The 26,416-nt window shown below is 42.8% G+C and overlaps 1 protein-coding gene and 1 long non-coding RNA gene across 10 annotated transcripts in view; both read left to right on the top strand.

Moving 5' to 3' along the window:
* The window catches only part of LOC126651291 (uncharacterized), a 76,143-nt gene that overhangs the window by 12,127 nt on the left and 37,600 nt on the right, over positions 1 to 26,416 (top strand). For 6 of the 9 annotated variants that reach the window (XR_007631618.1, XR_007631614.1, XR_007631613.1 and 3 more), the window contains exon 2: positions 5,775 to 5,831. This is a non-coding gene — a long non-coding RNA (uncharacterized LOC126651291). Of the gene's footprint in view, positions 1 to 1,537; positions 1,678 to 5,774; positions 5,832 to 26,416 lie in introns of those variants that run through there. The other 3 variants (XR_007631612.1, XR_007631611.1, XR_007631616.1) reach the window with 1 other exon arrangement.
* LOC126651290 (uncharacterized) lies at positions 3,163 to 5,768 on the top strand. Its single transcript, XM_050337028.1, has one exon. The coding sequence runs from the start codon at positions 5,062 to 5,064 to the stop codon at positions 5,557 to 5,559; it is 498 nt and encodes a 165-aa protein (XP_050192985.1). The 5' UTR covers positions 3,163 to 5,061; the 3' UTR covers positions 5,560 to 5,768.

Raw genomic sequence — 26,416 nt, 5'->3', positions numbered from 1 at the left:
CCGTGCGTTTGAAAGAGCCTCTACCTGATGATGGTGCTCCGCAAAATAAGAGGCTATAGGTTGCTTTATTTGGACTCACCCCTTCTCCTCCCACCTCATTTTCCCCCCCTAAGTGCTCACACTTTCTGCAGATCGTGTGTGTGCGAGCGTCTGTTTTTATTATTGCCCGTCCTTCGCGTCCTTAGTCATATCTTCACCAGAGGAGTTGGTGGAATGACTGAATTAGAGGCGAAGTAGTGGGGGATTGTTGTGGTGTGTACGGAGTAGCTGTGTAGGGTTACCTCGGTGCTGCAACAACCCGTCATCCCCTCACCGCTTCTGGGAGCCGGGGAAGTTCTCGCTAGGCTACGAGCATGCAGGTTCGCAGGCATTCCGGCTACCAAAGACATGTCATCAGACTGCATTAAAAGGGACACGGAAACACCGTCCGGCACTCACATGCACCACCGCGTTATCCCGGACAATGGTATCCCCTCCGAAACCGCCGTGGAAGGGGGCTTAACTGCAGACTCAGACCTGCAAAGGGTGGAAAACGCACGAGGCAGACAATAGCCAAGGAAGCAGCTTCCCCCGGAGCACGTTTAGCCATAGTCTCCCAGTAAAAGCAAGCTTAGAAAATGGTGCACCTACCACACAAAGCCCAGCAACAATTGCGGATCCTGCAGACAATGGCATGATGCAGCCATGAACATCAGTATAGCACAGCACACTGGGCTGGGGTGAGAGCACCTCCTGGCCAAGACTGCATGCAATGGCTCTAATCTAGGCATACAAAAGACATAATTTCTTGCAATTAATCAAATACCAGCGCCTGAATTCACAGCACGGCACTCCACCCACGGCTCCCCTTAATGTCTAAACCGTCCCTTCCCCGAGTTTGCGTGGTCGTATTTACAAGCAGACCCAATATCTATTTTGCTTGTTTGGTTTTTTAAAGAAAAAACCCCTTACAACACGTGTAGCCAATCATTGCAACTCTTAATATATCTCTACAAAACAGGCATTAGAAACAAGAAATGCCCTCCTTCCTCGCCCCCTCCCTCGCCTTCCCAGCCCTCCCCTCCTAGATCGTTTCCTCACTTGACACAATGCATAAGATTACCCTTAACTGGATCCTATTAAATAATTCAATGGTGGCGGTGTAATTTTGGTTGGAAACTGCACGGATTTCCAAGTCGTGACTGTAAAAGTGAGTAATGTGCTCTGGCTGCGTCATGGCTCCAGTCACAGATGGTTCCAAACTGAGGAGAAATCGTGACTTCGACTTGAGACGTCCCCTCTCCATGAAAAGACCATCCAATCACAACGGCGTCGGGGGGCAGCCGGACTCCGCGGAGCTCGCTTTCTCCTTGCTCTCCCGTCCGTGTGTGTGCGTGTGCGTGTGTGTGTCCGTGTGTCCGTGCCTGCGCGCGTGTGTGTATAAAATCCTCAACAAGTTGCAGAAGGGGTAGGGAGAGGAGGGGTTAATCCCGGGGAATCTTCTGCACCTAGTGAGATCGTGACCCTCCCACACAGTACAGTAACTTATATACACACCTGGAGGAAGGGACGCTTTGCTTTTGGGCTTTCAAAAAAAAAAAAAAAAAAAAAACACCACCAAAAAACACCAAAACACTGTTGGTGATGGTTTCACCCTGCGCGGGACTCCCCGGAGCGGCCAGGGACGCGCCCCGCCAGGTAAGTGCTGGGGGTTTTCAAACTTCTCCTGCCTGCGCTGCCCCGGCTGCCCTGTGCGTCCTGTCCGCGCTGCGCTCCGCTCCGCTCGGCCGCGCCGCTGCCGCTGGGCTCGCCGGGGGCTCGGGGCGTCGTTCCGCCCGGCAGGCGGGAGCGTCGGGAAGGAGCCGCGGCCGTGCGGGATGGGACGCGCGCGGGGGCGTCACGCGTAGGTTTCCCGCGCCGCTCGCGCGGGACCCTTTGCCGCCGCGGGGCAGTGGTGGACCTGCAAGTTGTAGAGTTTGGGCCGGGACGCGAGTCCCCTCGGTCCCCTGCGGGTCTCAGCCCCAACTCGTACGGGATCCCGGCGGGCGGGCGGGCCTCGACGCGGACGTGTGTTTGCCGTGCTCATGTTGCCGACGGGCACTGGCGGGGCCTTTGGTTCCCCGCGGGCTTTCAGGAGAAGACCTCTGGAGTTCAGTGACATGTCCTGGAAACTTTTAGCAAGTGGGTGTCCTCGCCGGCAGCGGTGACGGGTGGCTCAACGCCCAGGACGGAACTAAGGAGCGGAGGGGAGGGGACGTCCCGCGTCCCCCGCCGTCCCCCGTAGGGTCGCCACTCGGGTCTGGCCGGCTCCCCGCTCTGAGGCGAGGGAGATAGGAAAGAAGGCAGCGGCAGGTCCCCCGTGTCCCCGGCTGCCCGCCGCGTGGTGGCGGACGGCCCGGGGCGCCCCTGCCGGGGGGAGCAGCGGCTCTGCGCCCGGGGCCCCCCGGGGCGGGGCTGATCCTTAGCTTAACGGCGCCCCTGTGGCAGAGGATTCCCGGAGAGGGGCTTAGGGAGCGGCAGAGGCGAGAAGGGGTCTGGGCTGGCGCGGTCGCGCTGTCGGACGTGCTCTTGTCGTGGATTTGGTGACTAATTGAACATGGAGAGGGCTTTTTTCCCCCTTTTTTCTTTTTTTTCCTTCCTCCTTCCTTACATCCATCCATCCATCCTTCCTTCCCTCCCGCTCTCCTCTCCTCTCCTCCTTTCGGGAGAAAAAGAAAAAAAAAAAAAAAAAAAAAAAAAAAAAAAAAAGGAAAAAAAAAAAAAAAAAAAGCCGAGCGAGGCAGTGTGAGGCGCCCGCTGATTGGTGGGTGACGATTTTAGCCCGCACCAATGAGCGGCCCTCCTGCTCTCTATTTATTTAGCGCTCAGGGGGGAGAGTTTTCTCTTTACGCAGCGCCCGTGCCCAACGCCGGAGCCTCCTCGCGGAGCGGGGCCGCGGACACGCCGCGCTCCCCACGATCCCGCGGCCCCCGCCGCCGGCCCCGGCCCCGCCGCGGGGGGGTGCGGGGCGGCGGGACACCCCCTTCTCCCCCGCCGCCGCCTCCCCCGGGGGGGTCCTGGGTTTCGGAACGGGACTTGGCGGGGATGGGGGTGGGGACCCGGCGTGGCGGGGGATGGCGGAGCCGATCGCCCGTGGGTCCTGTGGATGTTGTGGTGGCAGCCGGATGGATGGATGTAGGAAGCCGCGGGAGACTTTGTCCTTCGCGAATCTTTTTGCGGTCTGGGCTTGCTGTACATAACTACCTACCCGGGAAGCCCTTACCCCAAAAAGCATTCGCGGAGGGCGCATTCGCCGAAGGAGCAGCAGCTGCGATCGCCGAGCCTTGGACTTATCTAGACTCTGTGGGCTTCTATTATTAATTCCTGGCACCTTTCCCTTTCCCCCGTCCAAACCGCCCCCCCCTCCCGCCCCCCTCCCGCTGTGAGTGTATATATGTGTCTCTGTAGATATATATGTAGTGAGATAAATAAACACCCTTTCCCCCCTTTCCTACTCTTCTTGGTCCCCCCAAACGTTCAAATATTCCCTATCGCCTAGTAGCCTAACTTTTTAATCGACTTTTGCCTAAAGGAGCAAATCACACGTTTATTCGGATAACTGTATGGTAGTTTTTATTTCATTTATGGAAAAATAAAAATAGGATAAAACTTCCTAAAAGTTCTCCTACCCTCACCTTTCCCCCTCCCCTCCTTCCAGGACATAGCCGTGTTTGAAAAATATGGGTGTCCTAGTTGATCGAGATTAATTCATAAAAAAAAAATTCTTCGGAGCGATTCATTAAATACTTTGTAATCGTGAGCCTCGGCTTATTTCGAGGTGGGGAGGGTGGGATTTACTGGGATCACCCCATAAATAATAGGGAGGGAGGAGGAGGGGGAGGTGCACGGATCCGCCGCGGTTTGGGGGAGACCCCAGTTAGCAGGAGATGCACCATGGAAGCGCTTGCCAAAGGCGCCTCCCTCCCCCCTGCCCACTTCCAACCTGATTTTAAGCAACTTGCAGTCCGGTGATCTCTCCGATCACTCTTTCCCCAAAAACTAATGCCCCCGAAAAGGGTAAAAAAGGCAGAATCCGAGGGAAAACCCAGCCGAGGCGATGCTTTTGGACGAGGTGATTGCAAGCGAGCAAAGCAGCATCAGCACCAGCTCTGTGGTTCTGAAACTGCCTTGTGCATGCACACAGCACTGAGAGCATCTCAGGCAGGAGTTGGGGAAGCTGCATTTTCCCTCTCTTTGCAGTAATTACTAGCCTGGATTCCGTGGGCAAGAAATAAATAGCAAAGAGAAATCCTCCCTGCCTGCCGCCCCCCGAAAGAAGGAGCGATTAAGAGCAGATCTGTCCGTGCAGATCAGCTTCGTGAAAGAGACAAGATCTGAGCAGCAAGTTGGTAGCAGAGTGGCCGCTTGACGCAACACAGGGGCCTGTAGTTCTCCCGGCTGTAAAATAAAAACGAAGGGGGGGCGATCTAATGTCTCAGCTGTTAGAAACTACAAGGGCTGTCCCCTCTGTTCCCCCCCCCGGACAGCAGCACGGAGGGAGATCCGGCTGAGAAAGGGCTGATCTTTGCATTTCAGGGAAGCCTGCATAGGAGAGATCGGACGAGGACCACAGTCGAGGTTAAGAGTTAATATTTCTCGAGAGATAAAAGAGATTTTGAAGACCTGCTTGCACTTTAGAAAAGAGTAAAAGGCCTGCTAAGGGATAAGTGAGGAAAGAAGGCAAAGAAAAAGCACCTCATTGCTCCCCTCCCTCCTTTCCTTCTTGCTCAGGACACGTAGCTTGAGCACTAGCTGGCTTGATGAAAACAAAGGTGGAAGGGTCACAATATCTTTCAAGTAGATTCGCATTTTCATAATTATTTATCCTCTTCTATTTAGAGAAAAAAAAAGACATTTGTACTTTCCGGTCGCCAGCAAACGTCTTTACGGGGTTTTTATTCATGTGAACATAATCTAAAGGGAGAGACAAGGTAGTAGAGGGAACTTGGAAAAAAAGAAGAGGGAAGTGATAAGAGGGATCAACCAAGCTAAGGCTAAAAAAGCATCCTGTATGTTCCCTGCCTACAGTCGTCCCTCAAGAGGATGGAAAGCAGCAGTGATTTGGGGGGGCAGCTGAGGCGCGAGTGGAAATCCGAGCCACGGTGGTGCAGCTCCACGTCTCTTTACCTTGCCAGCCAACTGTTGCTGCCATGCTCAGGGCTGCGGCTGCTGCGGGCGGAGCGGGAGCCGCTCCCTTCTGCTCGAGGGCTGCCCCTGGCCGGGCTCCGCGCCCGCCGCAGCTCTGCGGGGCGCCTGTCCCCAGCCGTCCTGCCCCGCTCCCCTCCCTGCTCTGCCCCTCTCCCTGTCCTCGCTCCTCGCAGGTCCCTCTCTGCTGCGGGACCACTCACACACGTCGAGTGGTCGGCACCGCTGCCGCTCCACCCTCGGCCGTCCAAGCCCCCACTCCCGGCAGCCCCTCCGGGAAGCCCCGGGGAAGCCCCGGCCCTTTCCTTCTCCCGTCGGGCCCTCGCCTGGCCCTGCCAAGGCGCGTCCCGGGTTGGCCTCGCCTCCCCCGACGTGCTGTGCCGGGGCTGGGCCTGAGGCAGTCGGAGGGTCTCCGCTTGGTGCTCTGTGTATATGTGTGTGTTTGTCCTCTCGGGTATCACGGACGCCCAGGTGGGGCCGTGAGCCAGTCTCCGCTCCCCTCGAGGCTTCAGGGCAATCCACAGCCAGGTGAGTCGGGGAGGAGCGGAGACCCCTGCGGGAGCCACCCCCGACCTGGATAACCCTCCTTTTCCCTCTGCCTTTCTCCCCAGGTGCAGACACGCCGTCGAGGCCGGAGGCGCCGTGGGAGCAGCGGTGGACGCAGGCAGGTGAGGGCAGCGGCACGACGGGCTTCCCCTACACTTCCCGGGGTTCCTCACACGGGGCCCTCCGGAAAGCCTGGGAGCTGTCTGGGTTCCCAGCTACTGCCATTCCCTTAGACCCCGGTGCTTGTGACAGCCAGGCTTGGCCTAATACAGCCTTAGGCCACAGCTCCTCGGGGACCCCCAGCACTGACAGGGCTCAAGGCAGCACCTGCAGACCCCGAGTACAGGCTAACACCTCTCATCCACACGGCAGAAAGCCCAGGCTGGTGGAAGGGAGGTCAGGTCATTGAAAGAGGAGGGGAAATCCAAGTAAAGTTGATATAAATTATATATAAACAGACCATCAAAGTGATTTCAAATGAAACCTGTCGTCGTAAGAAGGTGGGGAAGGAAAAAGTTAGTGAGTGTTGCCTGAAATCTGTTTACTTACCTCATCTTTCCTTCTTCATTTGCTAGTTAACACTCTTCCGCTTCATAGTTAAATGCAATGTCCGACATTTGCAGTTCTTGTAGCTTTTGTCTCGTAGGGTTTTTTTTTCTTTTTTTTTTTTTTTTAAATACATGATCCTTGAGACAGGTAGTATAATTTTCTGCCTACCACTATAGTCGTGAGGTAGATAATCAACAGACAAATTAATTTATAGCACGTATTTTAAAAGCAAAAGGACCCCGCCCCAGTAAAACAACCAAACATATCCTTTTTTGATTCATTTTTAGCCATTGTACCCTGCTCTGTTTCCAGACGTGGCAGCTTTGGAGAAAGACAAAATACATTCCAGTTACAAAACTAAAAGTTTATAGACAAGTAACTACATCAAAGTCTTTTTACATTTTTAATTTTATATTATTTTTTTGTCTGTTGAATTTTAAATTCAATTTTTGAGTAAATGAAATTCATAGGAAGGCTTTTTGCGAGAAGTCCATTTTTGTCTTTTCATTCTGGCATCTAATTTCTCGGTGGCCGTTATCTGCCCACAATGTGCCATGGATGATTTGCTATAAAACCCACAAAAATATCTTCCTTCAGAGAGCTGCCATTACGGGCAGATGTCTTCAGAGGCTGGGGGCTCTGCTGCCACCTGACTTAGGTCAAACACTTCATTAGGACCCGTAAAGCTTAGCAGCAACTGGTATCAGCTCGTTTACCACCAAAGTAGACAAACTTTGCATATTTAAAGGTATTGAAGAAAAGCAGATTCTTAAAGCTAAAGGTGGGTAAGGCCTGCTAGAACCTCGCATACATGCACCTCCTAAACCAGCATTTAATCTGGCCCAAAAGAGAATTTATCAAACACTAAACTAGTTCTACTCTTGAGGTTTCTTAAAAGGTCAAGGCATACATTGATAGGAGCAGGGGGTGAGTGCATGTTAATTTACGTCTGTTACTGCACTTGATACAATTATATAAAGGCTAAGGGCCTATGAATAGAATTGCTACTTAAGGCTCTGAGGCTCCTGTATTCCTGTCAGTTAAAGGCTGAGATTTACCTCCAACCATCTGTAAAAAATTGCTTTGTGAATATGGGCCTCATGAAATCATGATTAACCCTCGTACCCTCCCCTCCTTCTACTGTCCCTCTCCCCTAATTTTTAATAGTATTTGGATCTTTTACAGAGTATCTGCACATCAGTTCTCATTCTTTCTCTTTTAGATGTGTTACTACAAATATATTTGGCTATAATATCTGCATTAGCTGTAGTATACTGTCATCTCATTTCTGGCTATAGAGATCACTCTTATAAAGGACTCACGTAAATTAACTTTTATTTTTGTTATTATATTTTCAGACAAGTTTTGTAGTGGTTATTTTTTGTGTAACTTTCAATACATATCAACTCTTGTTAAAACAATAGATGTTTTTAAATATACTTCTAAAGGAGCTTTTTCTAAAAATTGAATACCTTTTGGCTTTTATACTACTAGGTATGCCCCAGCTTCAGCAGGGCAGGTTAATTTGATTGCTGTCAGGTTGCCCCCCCCCCCAAAAAAAAAAAAAAAAAAAAACACCAACACCAAAACCAAACAAGCCACAAACACAGAAAGTTATTATTTCTCTTTCTTTTTCTAAATATTTTATGGGCACTACTTAGGGAGCACTAAATACAGTTTGTTGACTCTCTGGCAGTGTCCACACAAGTCTGTTTTATTATCACTGGTTTAGCATGACCACTGGAACTGTTCCGATTACCAGTAATGCAGTTAGCAGTGCTTACAGCATGTTAGCTGCCACTGCATTTATCTAATGTAGGGAGTGTGAGAGTGAAAACCCCAATGGAGCCTAATTAGCAGTAGACATGATAGGAAAAGCTGGCAGATTTATGGTACTGCAGACGTGATAAGTAGTCTGGGAGAAAATGTAGGGTGTAGACTCACCAAACTTCAGAGAGGAGCACTACAGCAGCCAAACTTAGTCTGAAATGATGCTATGCTGTTTCACTTTAATTTCTGTTTGTAAATATAATCCATTTCCATTTGTAAATATAGCCATGAAAGAGCATCATTGTCCATGGACCTTGTTTGGAGCAGGGAGAAGAAGTTGCACCTCGTTTAAATACATTCAGTTTTCTGTGTGACCTAGCACAGTTCAGAACAATGCACAGAGGCACAGGGTTGGCTGCATGCATGCACACATAACATGTATGTATGTCAGTACAAAATGAATTTTTTCAAGAATTTTGTTTTAATTCTGGATAGCCAAGCTTCATAATTTGTAGAAGGGAGTTACAAAACTTATCCCTGTGAAACACTGTTTCCACTTAAAAAGAAGAAGTGATGCCTGTGTTTTATAAAATATTTGATGCTGTTGTTTAGATGGGTTTGGAAGGATGTTAGAAGATGCTTTATTAATTTTTCTATTTGCACATGGAGAAATACATAGAAATAGTAGCAGCATGATGTGAGTCTCGTTTCTAATACAGCTTTGGTCTCTGTAGAACCTCTGTCTGGCTGGTAGACACCATCTGCTCCCCATGGCCACAGTATGGCCTTCAGCACAGCTCAGGTGCTTCCTGTGACTTGCACTCCTGCCTACGTACAGGTAGTCTCAGGCTGAGCTATAAGTGTGGTGACAAGGACTGGCATTCCAGTGCTGATGGTACCTGTGCTCATCACCAGGATGCAGCATTAGCCTCCTCAGGAGGAAAGAGAGGCTTCCCTTGAGTCCAGCCAGAGGTGAAATGCGACTCCTGTGTTTGTACAGCGTTGATGAGTTGTGATGTTGATAGTGCTAGCGTCTAGGCGCCACGTTGTTCTCTCCCAGGCAGGCGTAGATGGGAGACGTGAGAGAAAAAGGGAGGTGAATTTAGTTTTCTGTTTATTTTATTAGAGGATTCCCTCATCCCCAAAGCTCATGCTCTGAATTCGACGAATTCATGCTCTACCATTGCAGCAACTCTGTCTCCCAAGAGGTGGCTAGGCTGTCTTCTGAAGTTACTCCCTTTGCTCACCAGTGGAGGTACTGAAGGGGTGGGTTATTGTCACCTTCTCCCCATGGCTGAAAGTGAGCACATATTATTTTTAAAAATGCTCAGAGAATTTTGAGTTTCTAGGCCGAGAATATAGTAAACAATTTACTAAGAATAAAGTCAGGGTGTGCCCTGGAAAATGTGTTCCATCCTCCCTCATTTTCAGCAAGCTATAAGTAAACAGCATGGGATAATGCCATGATGAATAACGTAAGTTATCACGGGCTTCTGCCCAAGCAGACAAGGTTCATCTGCCTGGGAAACCCAAACATTCTCCATCTGTGTGCAAACCTCTCAGAAAAGGGGAGTTGCAAAAAAAAATTTCTTCTGAGAATTTGATTGTTTTAAATGATGCAGTCTGAAAATGCATGGTTGAAGGGAAAAAAATGGAAAGCAGTGGAAAACTGCCATGGAGAAATTACGTTCTTTTTAAAGGTGTGATTCTTCCATTTTTCTTCTCTTTGAATTACCTGGCCTCACGTGAACATTTCTACCACAGAGGTGTGGGAGGCAGAAAGCATTGCCAAATCAAGGCCCACCCCACCCTTGAGTTTATAGCATTACTGAAGCAAATAAGGTTTGTTTCTCAACAGAGGAATTGGGACAAGCACTGGGCAAACACGTGCTGTTGTTCAGCTTGTCGCATCACAGTCCCAGCTGTACAGATGTAAGTCAGTGCCCATGCTGGTGTCCACCCTCACGACAAGCAGAAGGAGGGAAAGGAGAAACAGGCCTAGAAGAGAGGGTGTTTAATCTTGAGCTGAGTGAGTGGCACATTTTTCCACTCTGGAAAAATGTTGGCATTTCCTGGGAGAGAAGTAAGGACAAAAAAGGCCAGTTAATTAGGAGAGGGGCTGGGGACAAGTGGCCAGCAGCCATGACACTATCAGTTATTTAACCTCAATATACAGAACACATAGTCAGCAGTATTAATTTAACATAAATACCATGAGCTGCAAACACCCAAAGAAAGACACAAAAGCCAACACAGAAACGTCTCAATTCCCTTGCCTTTCTTTGTCTGGAAAGACTGGCTGAGTGACTCGCTAAAATTCTACATATCTGATGTAGCTGCTCTTGTCCTTAGTGGCAAGCTGATGCCAGGTCTCTATCACTTTCTGGTTTCCTTTCTAAATCTCCTTAACTATGTTGTTATATTTCAGTTATTTTTTAGTTATTTTAGTTATATATTATATTAAGTTATTTTTCAGCATGTGTTCCTATGGTCTATTTTGTCATATTAGAAGTGGCCAGTGATTTAAGAGAAGAGCTATTTGTCTGTTAAGAGAATGTGAAAAATCCTGACATACCTGTTAGAAGCCCCTGGCTCTGCCAATACGTTTGCCAGTTTTGATGCAAACATGTACTCATTGCTAATTCGCTCTTTGTTGGTCCATCTCCAGAGCAGGGATGGTGCAGTGAAGTGTTCCCTGCCTGGGCACAGTTCTCAGCTTTTGCCATAGATCTGCTCCTGTGGCGTCTTGCTCCTCAGAGAGTCTCCAGCCCATGTGTCCCAACTGTAAGACCAGGCACAATTCCTGGTTGGAAAATAAATTGGATTTCTTCGCAAGGAGGTAGAAAGAGAGAGACATCCTAAAGTATGGGGAAAGATGACATGGCTTTGTGGGGTGTCATTTTTCAGTAATATATTTGGTAACTCTCTTTTCCTTCCAAATCAGGATTTAAGAGGCCAAAAAAGAGAAAAAAATTTGCAGAGTGACATGTAGGCTTTTGAAAAACAGCTGTCCACTGCTGGTTCCCAGACTCGCCCTCATCAAAGCAATGCTTCTCAGTCACTCTCCTTACCCTCATGGGTGCATCTGCTGGGGAAGTACGATAGGGCACAGGTAGAGAAATGACTAAATGCTACTGATGATGAGAATGTGGCAAGACAGTTCCTATTTCTCCTCTTTCTATCCCCCCTTCCCCTTTTTTATTTTTTTTTTTATTTTCCTGTTTTTCCCTTTTTTCTATTTCATTGCTCCTCCTTCTCCTTTGTCCTGACTCAGGCATGTGCACACTGTCTCTGTTTTCTTCATTGTGTTTCCTAGATTTTTACCCACTTCCACGGACACCTGTCCCTGGAAAGGGCCCTCAGCTGATTCCCCTAATACACTGCTCCTCCCACCTTGTTTCCTACAATGCACAGAAGATGAGTGCTCCTGGGGAACACAGGAGGTGAAAACTCGGAGGCAGGGCAGAAAGCAGAGGGTGGGCCTGGGTCTTAGCAGCCACCTCAGCCTATGTGATCACTAGCTGGATTGGCTGGCACTTGGACGATGACAAAGTTCACCACAGAGCAGAATGAGCAGACACCAGGGCCTGTCAATGTAAGTGAGAGAAATTTTCCCCTCAGCTGTTGAGTTTGGTTTTAGGGTTCTTCTCCTTAATTGCTTCTTACGTAAATGAGCATGGTGTGTGCTGCTGTGCCTGTTGCACGGGCCTGACGTGGACTTTGCAGGCAGTGTGGCTACATTAGAAATTGATTAACCATCTTCAGTATGTTGCAAATGATGATGGAAATTACACGGCATAGGGGGGAGCATGTGCTCCCAGCTTTATGACAAGTTGAGGTAAGCAAGGGTGGGAAGGATGATCTACGCAGAAATAGGATTTATTGACATGCATTACAGAATTTTATGGAGAGTTTTTAAAGTAATTGTATGTTTGTGTATGTTCACGTGCGTGCATTTTTATCATGCAGTTGTAGCAGAAGGCCAATGTAATGGAACCAAATGAAGGAAAACAGGACCAAGAAAAAAACCCCAACTTTACAATACTGATGTGTACACTGAACTGTTCAAGACCATACGCTGGCAGGCCACCCACACCTTCATCTTGAGGCTTTATTAAGATTTTGAAGTACTTGTGTGTAGTGTGACATAAAAGAACAGGGTGCCAAGTCACTAAGCTGAAACATTTGGGAGCTCTGCTCATCAGGCTTGCAGTATAAGAGACATTATATTAAAGTATGACCCTCAAAGTCATCTTGAAGGACCTATGGCAATGACTTCTCAAAATCCCATGTTTTTCTTTTAAAAAAAATTTTTAAAAGTATGTTTTTGAAAGGAACAGGAAAAAAACAGCTATCTTTTGTTTTTAAATTAAATTAGAACACTTTACAGTTAATGTAAAAAAACCCCAAAACAATGCAACTGATTTGTTTTAGTACACAACAGCAAGGAGGTAATACGGCTAGGACTTGGAGGTAAACAATTGATCTTTTAGGCTGTTTTTTGGGGTTTTTTTACCAGCCAAAGTGAATGAAGTGCAACAATAGAGAGTCCATAAAAAGGCAAATCAGGATTGACCCTTGTTTGGGTTTTTTTATAGTTTTTCCAAGTGCTTTCTGGTTTTACTCTTTAAAATAAAATTAGTATCAGGAACCATGACATTTTTTACATAATAATTTTATATTTACACAATAGGTTTAATTTGTTATAGCAATTATACAAGGTGAATTTTTTACTTTTCCTTCAGTTTTTCTTACCCAGAATTTGTGAATATGCAAGTCTTTGTATGTGCATGCACACAGATTATTTTATCGTGCAAGGACAGATGCGTATGTGCATATATAGACATATCCACAAATACGTGTGCATGCAAATCCATAGTAGAAATAATAAAGGCAAAATGTGATTCTTTTCTTGCTACGTATAAATTTTCTAAAAAATTAAAAATCATTTACTGATTCACAGGTTTTAATGTACATTAAGAAAATTATAGTTCATTTCATAAATATTTACTAACTTTTTAAAAGGCCTATTCAGTATTAATTATGCTGAAGTACAGGGCAGACTATTTTATTATATCACAGTTTATGGAGTTGAATTTAAAAAATAATGTTTACTGACCAGTGATTGCCTGCATTTCTGCAACTTCCTCAGGGTTATTTTAACCCCAGTTTTAACTATTTGGTCAAGAAAATATTTTATGACTGTTTGTATTCACCAGCAGTCTGTTGCAATACAAAGCTTTGTATGTTGTTTGCAAACCCAGCAGCTATTTCTTGAGAAAAGTAAGTACATCTGGATCCTGCAAGGGCTTTCCTCTTCCAAGCAGTCTTCTAACAGGACTTAGCCTAACCACAACAGGGCTCCTCAGAGCAGTAAATGCTGCAAAGGGACACAGATGCTTGCAGGGAAAGGCCTTTTGTCTTGCACTACTGCATCTGATATTTTTTCCTTTCTTTTTTACAGTGGGTAAAGATATCTTGTTTGTGTTAAAAATCAAGCTCTTGCTGAATTTTGCTTTACTTTTGATTGTCCAGTCACAGAAGTGGGATAAAGACCCTACAGCCCTTCCTGAAGGATCCTCATTTCTGTAAATTTCTATTTCTTGTTAGTTTGAAGAGTTTCTGTGGGATGTAGTTTTGGCACTATGTGACTGGCTATCTGTTCACATGCTTAGTAAACCTATTAGCAATAGATATTCTGGCTTTATTAATTCACTGCCCCATCCTACATTTACTCCAGTGCCGAGGGACTACCCAAAGCCTGAGAGGAATATTTAATTTTCTGGGTCCTTTCTGCTAAGGTGGTCAAAATATTAGAGTGGGGGTATTTTTTTGTTTTGTTTTGTTTTATTGTTTGTTTGGGGGGTTTTAATTATTTTTATTTGATTTTTTTTTTTAAACACTTAACAATTATTGCTTGGCAACTGAACAAAGACCTTCCAAACTTGTATCACACTAACCATTACTACCTTGTTTGTTAGCTTGCTTGCTTGTTTCCTTTTCTGATTATTCATAGTCAAACTAGGCCTTTCTCAATGTGATGGGTTTTAAAAATATATGTATAATGCAGCTGCCAAACTGAGAATGGAGATCCTGCAGTTTAGCACTCAGTAAACCAAATATGACCAAGTACTGTCATGCCAATAGGTATAAAGATTCCCAAATGAACACGAGTGCTGAAACCCTTGTAACCTGCTATATACTCTTTTTGCATAAGACCTTCATTTGCTTTCCCATATGGCTCATGAGATTATGGAGTTAGTTCTGCTCCTACAGTAAAGCCATTAGTAAAACTCCTTTAGACTTGTATACAAAAAGTACTGGTTCAAGAGTGGTAATTCCTTATTATGTAGTTATTTGACCTCTTCTTTTGAGGCATATTCATCTCTTTATTTTGTTCAGTTGATACATATTTATATACAGTAGAAATTCACAATTTAGGTATTTTACTTACTGCCCAACTTAATCAGGTATTCCATGCAAGAAAAGCAATCTTAGAAAAAAAAATCAGAAAAATCTGGTGAGGTTGAAATGGAAGAAGGCATTGCTCTGCATAAAGTAACATTACATTTCATCATTATTTTTAATTTTCAGATTAATTTGGGTGTCCTGATGTCTTAAAGACCACAATCTGTCCGCTCCCCCCTGTTGTCTAACACTCATGTAACTGCAGAACTCAGTGGTACTGCTTAAGCACATCTCCCTTTACCCCTCCTACTCCATATGTGAAATTTTAGCTAAAACTGTCCCAGTGAAATAATGGTCATTGCTTTTCACTCCTATTAAACTAAATCAGTCTCTTGATTCATTCTTGTAAAAGGAATTTCTTGTATGAATTTGAACTAGTATAGTAGATCTCTTTACGTGGGGGACTGGATATACATGCAGCATATATATACATATTGGCATATGTGCATTAAAAATACAAGAAAAGTATAGCAACTGAAAATAATAAATACAATAAAATTAACCCATCCTCAGTTCATTTGTTTTTAAGGTATTTGGTTAGAATCATAGAATTTTAAGTTGTTCATGAAACTGCAGTATAGTTCTTTAGAGTGAAACAGTTATGCTGGAGGGGGATTTCATAACTAGTTGCTTTGAAAATGTGTTTGAACATACCTGTCTACAAGGTATATACCTAGTCCTTACCTAGTTTAACCAAATCTGATCCAAATCCCACTGAAATGAAGGGCTTTTTTTCCACTGAATAGAAATTGTATCAGTCCATCCAGTAACCTTGTTTATTTGAGGGTAACAACTATCATGATTTCTGTGTATGTGTGTGTGCACGTGTAGCCATGTAAATTTTATTCATCTATCTGTCCATAAAAAGCCATACATTTTGTGTAGTTTTACTGTGGCTTTGTGCATGCATCAGGTAGACACATATCCATGAGGCAGTAGCCATCATCTAGCTTTCAATGGGAAAACCAACAGATTAATTTTTGCTGGTTTTTTTCCATTTTAATTTGTACTTGAAGGTCAAAACTATTTTGTTGATCACTTCATGTCACAATTTTTATTTGGAAACAGACTGTAACATCTCTAGCACAAGGACTGAGAAGTTATGAACGTGTATCTAAAGTGTCTAACAAACACACCAGAAGAGATTTTTTTCCCCACTCCATAGTGGTAAAGCAAATATAGGCCAATACCTGCTTACTTTATTATCCAAATTTTCCTAACAATGTCCACTTGATTAATTACTGAACTAAAAATAGTGGTTACTTTCATAGGTGGGCTTTAGTATCTATATGGTTCATAGACATTACAATAAATAGTTGCTCCTTGATTTAAAATGTTTTTATTTGTTGGCTTGCCTTTCCTGCTACCTAGTTTAGGAGCCTAACCTCAGACAAGCAAGTCTGAATTTTTAGGCCATTATTTTTTAGCCTTATGGATGGTCCCCAAACTATATAGCATTTATTTCTGTATCAGCTTTAAGAATAAATGAGATACTGCCTTCTGGTATCTGAAAGGTAACCACAGTTAGATATAATCGAATTCCTGGAAAAGGTGTCAAGAAGGAAACAAGTCAACTTGCTCTCTGTCATTTCTAGCAGCCCAGAACAGTACAGAATTTGAATAACAGAATTTGAGTGGAGTGAATAGAAGATCTTGGATTTAAGGGGATTCTGAAAGATGCAAACTGTGCTAACAGAGCACAGTGAAATGTGACCATTTTGTATTTAGGCATCAGCCTTGGGTGAAACCCATCTGTGCAGTCAAGTCCCCCACTCCCTTAGTCCAGCAGACACACGAGCCTGTGGTAGCATGTTGGGCAGGGTGAGTGGGCAGGAGAGGGGACACACACCATCCTGCTGAGGCCACCTGCGGCCGTGGCACCAGATTGTGCTCTGCTGGTTTACCCACTGCCCTGCTGCAACACTAGCTCAAACTGTTAGAAAATCTGGGACAAAATAAAAATGGAATGTATTTGGGCCGGGTCTTTTGTCCCAAATAGTTTCTAACTTTGGTGGATTTTAGTCTTGTAAAGAGGCAGGTGTGTAACGTGTGAAGTCCCTTGGAGCTGTGGTGGCTGATACTGCTCAGCTGAGCCAGCAGCCTGCCTCAATGCCTGCTGTGTCAAAAGTACTTGGGTGCTCTTTTTGAAATTAGAAGTTCTGGATGCACAACAAATGCAGTCTTGACCTCGTATTTGAAAGAATATGTGTAATAGCTTTGTTTTATTTATTCTAAAGTTAGGTGGTGGTGTAATGGAGACCTAGAAGACATTCTAAAGTATAAAGAAGCACATTTACCTAGTAGAAGTAAGACCTACTGGAAGTTTTACTTTGTCTGTGCTTATTCATGGGTCTAGCATGGAAGTTAGAGAACGCTTTGGGGGTGGAGGGGGTGGGGAAGATAGGTGTGCCTGTTAGGCATGATACAGTTTCCAAACCCATGCGTGTCAAGGCTAAATGTAACTCACTTTCTGTACGTTATTTACCAGAGTCTTGTTTCCAGTAAATGAAAATATTTATCTGAGTGGCCAGAGCAGAAACTTGCATTAAAAATTAGCCGTGAGTATTATTCCCTTGCATCCATAAGTATTATTCTTTTGCATCCTTTGGGGAAAAAATAATCCAAATTTCTAATGAAGATGAGAACAAATGAAAAAATGAACCTTTACTCTGTTGTTTTTGCCACAGCTAGTCAGGGGGTTATTGATATATAAAGTGCATAATGAGTGCTATAGTTAATAAAATAAAAATTATTTGCATGTTTAGGTAACAGGCAAATCCATATTGTTCTGTCCCACGAATCTAGTCCTATTATATGTAAGCAGGACCTAGCCCATTGGCTTTATATGGGCAATTCAGATACGTAAAGAAAGTATGTTTTGGCTCAGTCAGATGCAAACAAAAGTCTTCTGCACATTTACAACTAACAAAGCAGGTTTAGGATGGTTTTTTTATATGAATGTAACCCAAAATAGGAAGAAAAAAATAACTCCATTGAGCTAGTAGTGAAAGCTAAATGTTAAACAAGCTTGGATCAGAAAAAAAAATTGTCAGAGCAGCATGCTACCGTTTTATCACTCTATCATCTGTTATACATGTTATTAAGTAAATATGAATATTAAAAAAAATGTTAATCCTCTTTTCATATTTACTCCACAGTAACAGTCATATTTTTCTTTTAATTTTGGAATTAAAAATTTAAAAACATTTAGTCATTCAGAATAAAGCCTGGATTTTCCCCCCCTCTATCTAAACTACTGATTAACAATTTATTTACTTGTCAATTATGATTGACCATCCCAGCCATTGATTTTATTTGGTATTTTACTTACTGTTTCTTTCTGGACAGTAAATGAAGCAGGTTTTCATTTCTATATGATTCTAATCCTCTATTTCTACATATATTACTAATATTTTCCTTAGAAAGATCTTGTCTTTCAAATGAGAGTCTCCCCTCTGTAATTTTACATTTATTCTTCAAAGCATTAAATACTCTATACTGAAGTTTTCCTGTATTGAGCAGTCATTATTTGGGTTAGTCTCTTTTGCAAGCTTGGGGGTTCAGGTCTGAGACTATAAACACTTCTGTACGTATGAGTAAGTCTAATTTTGTGAGTAGTCTAAGCCAGCAGGGCTCCTCAAACAAGTACGTGTTTTCAGGCTTGGGACCTGCAGATATTTGGATGGAGGAGACAAAAGAGAAGGGCTACAGATGCTAAGTTTTGTTTTTAATTACACATGCCTGCCAGGATCATCAAGAAATATGACAGAATATTTTATGAAATGGATTGTTTGGGACACATAACATGTAACAAAACTGTTTTCCTAATTTGGTACCATAAGATAAAGTTAACCTAAATACCTGATACCCTAATCAAATCTAATCGTTGTGATTGTTGAAACTTTTGGTTCTGATTTAGTTCAATTTATAGGTAACATTCAGACATCTAAAAATCTTCTCATCCGATGATGCCCAATTGAAAAATTTGTAAAAACAGGAATCAGTTTCTAAAATTTGTGGAGAGTCAAAAGGATTTTTAAAGGTGCCATTAGATTAACAGCTTTTTAGGTTTTTTATATATAAGTTGTTACTGTGATTTTTTCACTAAGAACTTTGTTTTGGTTAGTTAGGCTTTTTTCCTCTTCACCACACCCCTTTCAAACTGCAGCCACAAATTAAAAACCATCTAAGAAAAGGCTACTTGCCTGGTTCTTGATAATGCTCGTACTTCTTTTAATGGGATCAGTATCAGTTTTAGAGGTGAAGGGTATGATGTAAAAGCAGAAGGACAGAGGTGCATAAAAAGAGTATTTCACAACTCAGAGAATATTTATAATATAGTCAGAAGCTTGTGCAATGAGAGAAAAGTGATTTGAGGACATAGTCTGTGGTAAATAAGGAGGCTAGAAAAATCAATGTTTTAGAAGCCATGTTTGCAAATGTGACAAATATATCTACCTAGGAAATGACAATTAAGTTTTTAAGCAATATTGTTTTTACAATAGTGAAATTAAGGAAAACTATGGAAGTCAAATTCTGCCCTTAGATATACTCATATATTGCCTGATGGCATGGAGAGTGAAGATTTTAACATTTCACGTCTGACTTGGAACCAAATCAAAAAGACTATTTTCAGATTACTCTGGAGTGACTTCCAGATCAGAGGATCCCAAATTGATCTGCCAATGTATAGAGATACGAATTCATCAGGCACAGAGAGCAGACTCTTTGGAGTCAAACGTGATAGCTATTGAACTGTACATAGCGATGACAAATGGCAATTTTGACTTTTACAGGAAAGAGGGAATTTACTCACATGTAGAACTTCATACTACAGATGACTGTCTGCCAAAGTGAGTGACAGAAATACAGGACATTATTCCTTCTTCAAACTACTTCATAATAGCTTTGCTTCTCTGTCCTGTAAGTATGACTGGCCCAAATGAATAGCTAGGTTCTGTGATTCAAATAGAGCATTAATAAGCAGGACTTCAGGTCCTCCTCCCGTCTCCACCAGCTTTTCAGTATAACCCTGGACAGACAGCTGTTTTTCAAATGGTACGTAGTATTTACATGAAACGCAGTTCATCAAAATGGAGGCTTCAACAAGCAGATAGAGTTTCAGATAGACTGTTCTTAGACAGCCAGTTACCGATCTGTGGATATTGGCATACATGCATTTATCCTAGTTTGTTCACTTCTATTACAAGTGTAGTTTGGTGATCCCATCTGCATATCCTGGTTTCTGATAGTTTCTGAAGGTTTCTGTCTGGAATAGTCACTTACTCTCTCTCTGTTGTTAAATATTTCTGAGAGGAAGAAAACAAGCAGCCTGCTGTGTCAGAAGGCTATGTACAAGGATAAGTGGAAAGGTTTTGGTGGGTCTTCCCAAACCACACCAGAAATTACCTGTCCTTTGTCTGGCAGACACTCAACAATGTCAACGAGTGTCAACACTTGTTTTTTTCTCAGTTGTCTTTAGAGGACTCAGCTAAGCTGACTGTGATGTTTCTTGGCCCTTTGTTGAAGAAGGTGGTCATCAAATCTTGGATTCTCATTTGTCTTGCAAGACATCTTTATGTGGCTACTGACATACCAGGGTCTTTTAAAAAATTCCGAATTGAAAGGTCTTGTCTTCTTGTTAATCAGGATCAGCTCCTGAATACCAGCAATGAAGGCGTCCCCGTTAACTTTCACCAGGAAAACTAGGAAAAGGAACATCACCTGAATGTCTTACATGGAGTAGCACTAGACCTGAAAAAACTGGTTTCCTAGGGTTGTTTCATGCCTTGCTGTAAATTTTGATGGATACTTCTCCTTCAATTGGGCCATTTATAACTACACTCTCCTGTGTGGATTCTCATGTGCCTAATAAGGCACGTACTCACAGTGTAGCCTTTTCCTCCAACCTGGAACACTTACAGGTCTCTGTAGTCTTGGTGGCCACCTACTTTCACAAAACTTGAAGGAACTTCATTATCACTGAGACCTGTATTTAAGTGCCAGGTCTGACTGCAAACTAGCAGTGCATTCAACAGTTATTGAACACCCTGATGGTCACTTTCTGTTTGACTTTTCTACGCACAAGTACATACACATGCACACACACAGCATGATCACAAGCCTTGTTGCCATAGGAAACCAGGCTAAAAACAAGCAAGGTCAGAAGGCATGAGCTCATTGTTTTTCCTTTCCTGTTCCTTCTTAGAAACTCCTAGCACAGGCTTTTGTTATTCATTAGATTAGATGTGGGTTTGGATGCTAGGTAATGGAAATCATACTTGCTCCGTGCTAGGTTCTATATTGCATGACACAGTGATGTCCATCATGGAGTTTATCCAGTTGCCATCTTTGTCAGGCCTTACCTCATTCTGTAGTCAGTGTTACTTGATTCAGTAGTCCTACTTGCTGCTTTGGCTTGCAGTTTTCTTTGTGATCCCTTGGTGGTTGTTGAGAGTTTCTTCCATAATCACTTTGATATCACTATAGAGTCTTGCCTACCTTGAAAACAGTAGCAACATCACAGGAACAAAAGATATTCCACGATAGATTTCAGTGGGCTGCACTGTTTGCATAAAAACCCAAAGTGGGGTCATCAGTGGTTAAACATTAAAGAAATCTCTAATCTGGTTAGAGCTAACTCAACTGCTGTCATCTTTGCTTTAGAATAAATACATATAGTGTGTTATAGCTAAACCTTTATAATACAGAGGTGCTTCCTTAGGCAGGAGATCAGGTGGGTACCAGAGGCCCCTTATCTGGAGACACTGGTTACCTTTCTTGTCTTCCATGTACAGAACGGTAGTTTTGAACTCTTGCAAGGGTGGGGTGACTGTGACCAGCAGACTGTGAGGTTCGTGAAAACAGAGCCACAGAGCTGCAAAATTTGAAGAACCTCTCTGTGCAGGGGACATGAAAGCCATACGTTTGGTAACTGTTCATATATAGCTCTTCTTTCTTTGTCTCCCACTAGTACGGCAGCAAAATGTTGGTCTTTTGACCAACGTGGTTACTTGCTGAGACTTATTTGCCTTTTCAGTAAGAATTTTTGCATTCTCTTGCATCTTCTATCAAATACAGTTGCAAAGTACAGACCATAAGGAACAGGACTCTACCTGGGTATAAATGTGTAAAACATCTTAAGTAGTGATAAAGCATAGTACATATTTCTTTATCTCATGTAAATATTAAATTAAGGTGCCTACAAGTGGGTATAATAATGTGGACGTATGTTTATCATGTAAGAATAAAACAAACTTCTTGTTTTCCATATACTATTTTAGAAATTCAGAAACTGTAGACCTACTTGATTATGGCTGCCTGTCCCCATTGCCAGGGTAGATTCCCCATTGCCAGGGTAGATTCCCCATTGCCAGGGTAGATTTGTGCCTTGCTTGTGAGTTTGTGTTTTTATCCGGACTTGCTCTTATGGAAGTTCTGTTCTTGGGTAAAATCAGAAAATTTCAACCCTGGAAAATATTTCCTCTAGTCTTATCTGGATGCTCTTTCACTTCAGTGGATGGACATTATATCTTAAACATATATATTGTTTATTAGTGACTCCTTTGTGGTGGTGATTAGTAAATCCCAGTGGCACATAGGTCATCCAGATCCTCTCTGCATTTCTACGTCTTCTCTCCCTGGGTTTGTCAGTGCTGCAGAGATAGATTACCCAAAGTCACTCAGCAGTGGCCTCTAACCACCTCAGTTTTGTTAGGCCTTCTAGAGACAAAAGCTTTTTTTGGCATCAAGGACTTACTGGGGAGGTGGAAACCTGCTAGAGTAATGGGAGAAAATTGTAAAACCTGGAGTACTTCTCACTACCAACAAAGGCATGGAAAACGTCTTTTCTGAAACACTTTCACCACCACATCCCCAGCTTCCCTAGAACCATATCACTGCCTTTACTGATTGCATACATATGGTTTGGGCTGCTCTTCGTGCCAAGCCATGAAACATTTGTAGTCTGGAGCTGTGCTGATGTTATCAGATCAGCAGAGAAAGGAACTAGTAGAATACAGTTATTTTCAAAAGCCATCTAGGAGATTAAAGTTGCCACAGAGTGTGCACCTGTCTCCCTGCATGTCTCTCAAATCCTGGGCATATAGCTTTAAAATCCTTAAAGAAAAGGAAACCAGCAGCTCACTGCCAGATACCTCAGAACTGGTGCCATGTATCTTGAAGGCTCACATCACTGGCTGTGTCCATGCTAGTAAATGATATGCCTCTTGGACCATTCTCTGGCACTGAGGTCAACTGGCACAAAACATCCAGTATCCATACAATTAAGCTGTCTTGATCTCCCAAGACAAGACAACCATATGCAAAATATCTCTTGGGAACAGTTGCTGGCTTGTGGTAGCTTCCGGCCCACACCCAGGAGCAGTTTGGGAGAGTGCTGTTTGGCCCTGCCTCAGCCATGCCAGGGATCTTCTAGAAACTGGAGAAGAGGTGCCAAAGGTAGTGTACCTGGCACCTTTTAATGTTTCAGAGGAGGTGTAGCCAACAGTCTTGCATGTGACTTGTAGGTGCCTTTGCCACAGCAACGAGATGGAAGGATTGATCCCTCTTACAAGGGTTGCAGTTCCCTCTCTTTGTCAATCCCTTTGTCTTCTCTCTCAAATCTGAGATTTTGTCCTGATGAATGTTGGAATATCTTACTATTTTAATCTGTTTAATAGTTTGCTGTTGTGATTGTATTTGACTGTATTTGAATTTGTATTTCCCCAAGGATAATGAAAGGGATTCTATAAATATTATTTGATTTAATTAATAAATATCAACTTCTTTTGTAATGTAGTAGGGAAGTGAGGATGAGCACAGGGAGAGTGACCAGTAAAGACAGAAAGGCATTGCTGTTTTTATTGCTATGCCACAGTCACCATAGTCTCTGTGCCACTGTTGCCAGAAAATCTAATGCCACCACAAAGGACGCTATCTACTGTAAACCCCTTGGTAAAGCCCCAAGGTATTTTTTTATAACTCACAGTTTGCTGCCACAATCCATAGAATCCCCAAAATTCAGACCCTACTGAAAGGATGCACTCAGTCGACAACTTTTTCTTGAATTGAGCATTCAGATTATTCAGATGATTATTATGACTTATTCAGATTATTTTGATCCTTTGTAGGCTCTTCAGCAGGAGATCACTATGTGTCAGTATAATCTTTCAGGGCACATCTTCATTCTGAAATGTCCTCTGTAGCCTGATGTAAGCCCTGGTTGAATTTGGCCAGGCACGTTAACCGGGCTTCTGCTGAGTCAGACCATTTGTTGGCAGTGGTCTAGGAGCCGTACTGTCAGCCACAGAGCAGAGGTTTCCTTCAGATGATTATTTTGTTAGCGGAGAAGACTTTACGTTTCCTGTTAATAATATTTTACAAATCTACAGGTAAAAATATGAATTTAAAGAAAAGATTTGAATCAGATGCTGATATGTCTTGCGGCAAATCAGTGATGACAGAGTGCCACATAGATTTGTGGGAGTCTGTTAAGGTTGTTTCCACATTCTCAAATGGGTGTATCTATTCCTAGAGTTATCTTGTATAAGTAAATAAAATGTCCTAGGTATTTTTGCTATTCTGGGGCTTTCTGTTAGTCTGATAGTTGAGTGAAGCATTCTGTGGGCCAAATGCTATTTGTTTAACTCATGGGAGCTGGTCTGCTTATTTCAATGAGTTAGAAAAGCAAACTGGATTTTGTTGTTTGGAAACTATTCAGAAAGTTGTGCTATATTTTTACCAAGGATTGTCCACTAATGTGGATGCCACTATATGCTTAAAATAATGGGAAACCTGGGGGAAAGTCAGAAGGCATGGCACTGAGTTTGCACTGGTTTAGGATTTACAAACAAATCCTTGAAGGGAGCATACAAGGGGCAGATGGAACAAAATTCCAATGCACTTCAAATGGTATTAAGTAATATTCATGGCTATTTCTTATGCTTTTTGTATGTATGGGGTTTCTGTGGATAGAAGAAGTCATGCACATACAGCGCTGGAATGTGTTCTAAACTAAGAATTTTAGAGTAGTTTTAACTAATGTTCTATTCATCTGTAAAATCTGTAAATGTGTTCTGTCAATGGAGTTAGTACATACAGACTGATGACTGTTGAAAAAAAATGTGAACTTTTATTTGAATATAACTATTTGTTTTGATGGTAATTGAGGCAGTTCCTTCACTTCCCACAAACATTCATTAGAGTGATATTCTGTAGAAAAACTGTCACATGCAATGATGCATTTCTGTATCCATATGAATGCCTGAACTGGTAGTCTGCGTGCAGCTCTTAGGGAAGCCTTTGATGGGTTGCAAGTTTACCAGCTAAGGTTAAGAAAAATGTCAGGTGATTTGTGTGACCAGCAGCCCCTTATAAATACTAATCCATGAACGGTGAATTCCTAAAATACGCAAAGCAGTCGTTTTAGTGAATAACTTGTGAGCAATGTCAGGGGCAGAAATCTATTGGCAATTACTCATTCAATAATTTGTGAAAAATATGTCTGCTCATTGACATTTTGAAAAAAAAAAGTTACATCTCATAAATGCATTGTGGGAAATATCTTGCCAGCTGACAATGCAAAACACATGACTCCACTTATAAATATTTAACCTTCTGAACTTCTGATATTTCTTATCAGAAGAGGTCTATCTGGATATACAGACCCCATCAGTTCCTCGAACACCAGAAATGGAACCCCAGAATTGTGAGACAATTTTAAAAACCCCCAAATTTATATGAGTGGCTCAGTCCCAATGTGAAATTTGCAGCTGGATGTTGTGTTCTTTTTAAACAAAATATCAATTTTTTTGTGCTTGGATATATTAAAAAACCAGATTGCAATGCAAACTTTGAAAAAAAATTCACTTCTGATGGCTATTATACATGTGCATTAGAGATCCAAGTATGCATTTGAAAATGCAGTTTTTGGCAGTCATTAGTTTAAACTCTTCTGCTGACCACAGGTAGATCCAGAACAGTTTATAGCTCATGATCTATGATCTGCTGCAGCTGTAAGATTTATGAAGGCCCATTCCTGGATCATTTCTTTCTCATTGGCCATCAGAATATAAGTTCTCCCACGCTGCTCCTCTGTGAACTGCTTTAGAGCTTCAAAGGAGGTTGATTTTCTGTGTCTCCTTCTTCCTTTTACGTCTTTGCTGAAATTCCCGACCAGAGAGGTCATTTTTAAGGGAATGTTTTTGTGATGTGGACACAGGACATGAATTGAGACTGACAGATTCATTTCATGCAGGATACATGAATAGTGCTCGCAACTTGTGGTCCATATGTGCATGCACTGATTTCAGATTGGTAGCTTAGCTGGCATAGCTACTTCCAATGTCTTACTTTCAAGGTTATTTGTACCATTTCAACCTCATTTCAGTAGTGACTGGACAACAGATTCCATCATGTATAGACACAAACCTCTTCATATATTCGTTTTCTGGTTTTTATTGTTTGTTGGGGTTATTTTATATATAGTTTGCTGACACAATTGTATATTTTTTACATTTTTCTAGTTCAAATTATGTTCCTAATGCACTCATACTACTAAAATAGTTTAATACTTTACTAAAGTTTCTTCTGGGCCTCAAGTATGCAATGCCTATACTATCATAGCTAAACCAGTATCCTTGCGTTATAATTTGATGGTACATCAGCATTAAAATGACTTAGTGTTGTCTACCCATCTATCAAAGTATTCCAATATGTATAATTGTAATGCAGTAAATTCTGGTTTTCTATTTTATACACTTAAAAAGTATGAAGAACTTTGAAAACCTTCACATTCAAGACCAGTAAAATGGAAACATGACCAAAAAAAATTCTGCAATACGTTCCTCACAAATAATTTGTTTGTCTCAGTTGCATCTGTCTTGCTATGGAAATAATAGTTAAAGGGGCAAATGAGTGA

Source organism: Myiozetetes cayanensis, unplaced genomic scaffold (assembly GCF_022539395.1).
Source record: "Myiozetetes cayanensis isolate MyiCay16 unplaced genomic scaffold, myiCay2020 scf6-25, whole genome shotgun sequence".
Lineage (NCBI taxonomy): Eukaryota > Metazoa > Chordata > Aves > Passeriformes > Tyrannidae > Myiozetetes > Myiozetetes cayanensis.
The sequence above is the reverse complement of the archived record's forward strand: the minus strand, read 5'-3'. Positions and strand labels throughout refer to the sequence as shown.

Bases quoted from the DNA above. Each gene is read 5' to 3' on its own strand.
- LOC126651290 (XM_050337028.1), top strand. From the start codon at position 5,062: ATGGAAAGCAGCAGTGATTTGGGGGGGCAGCTGAGGCGCGAGTGGAAA.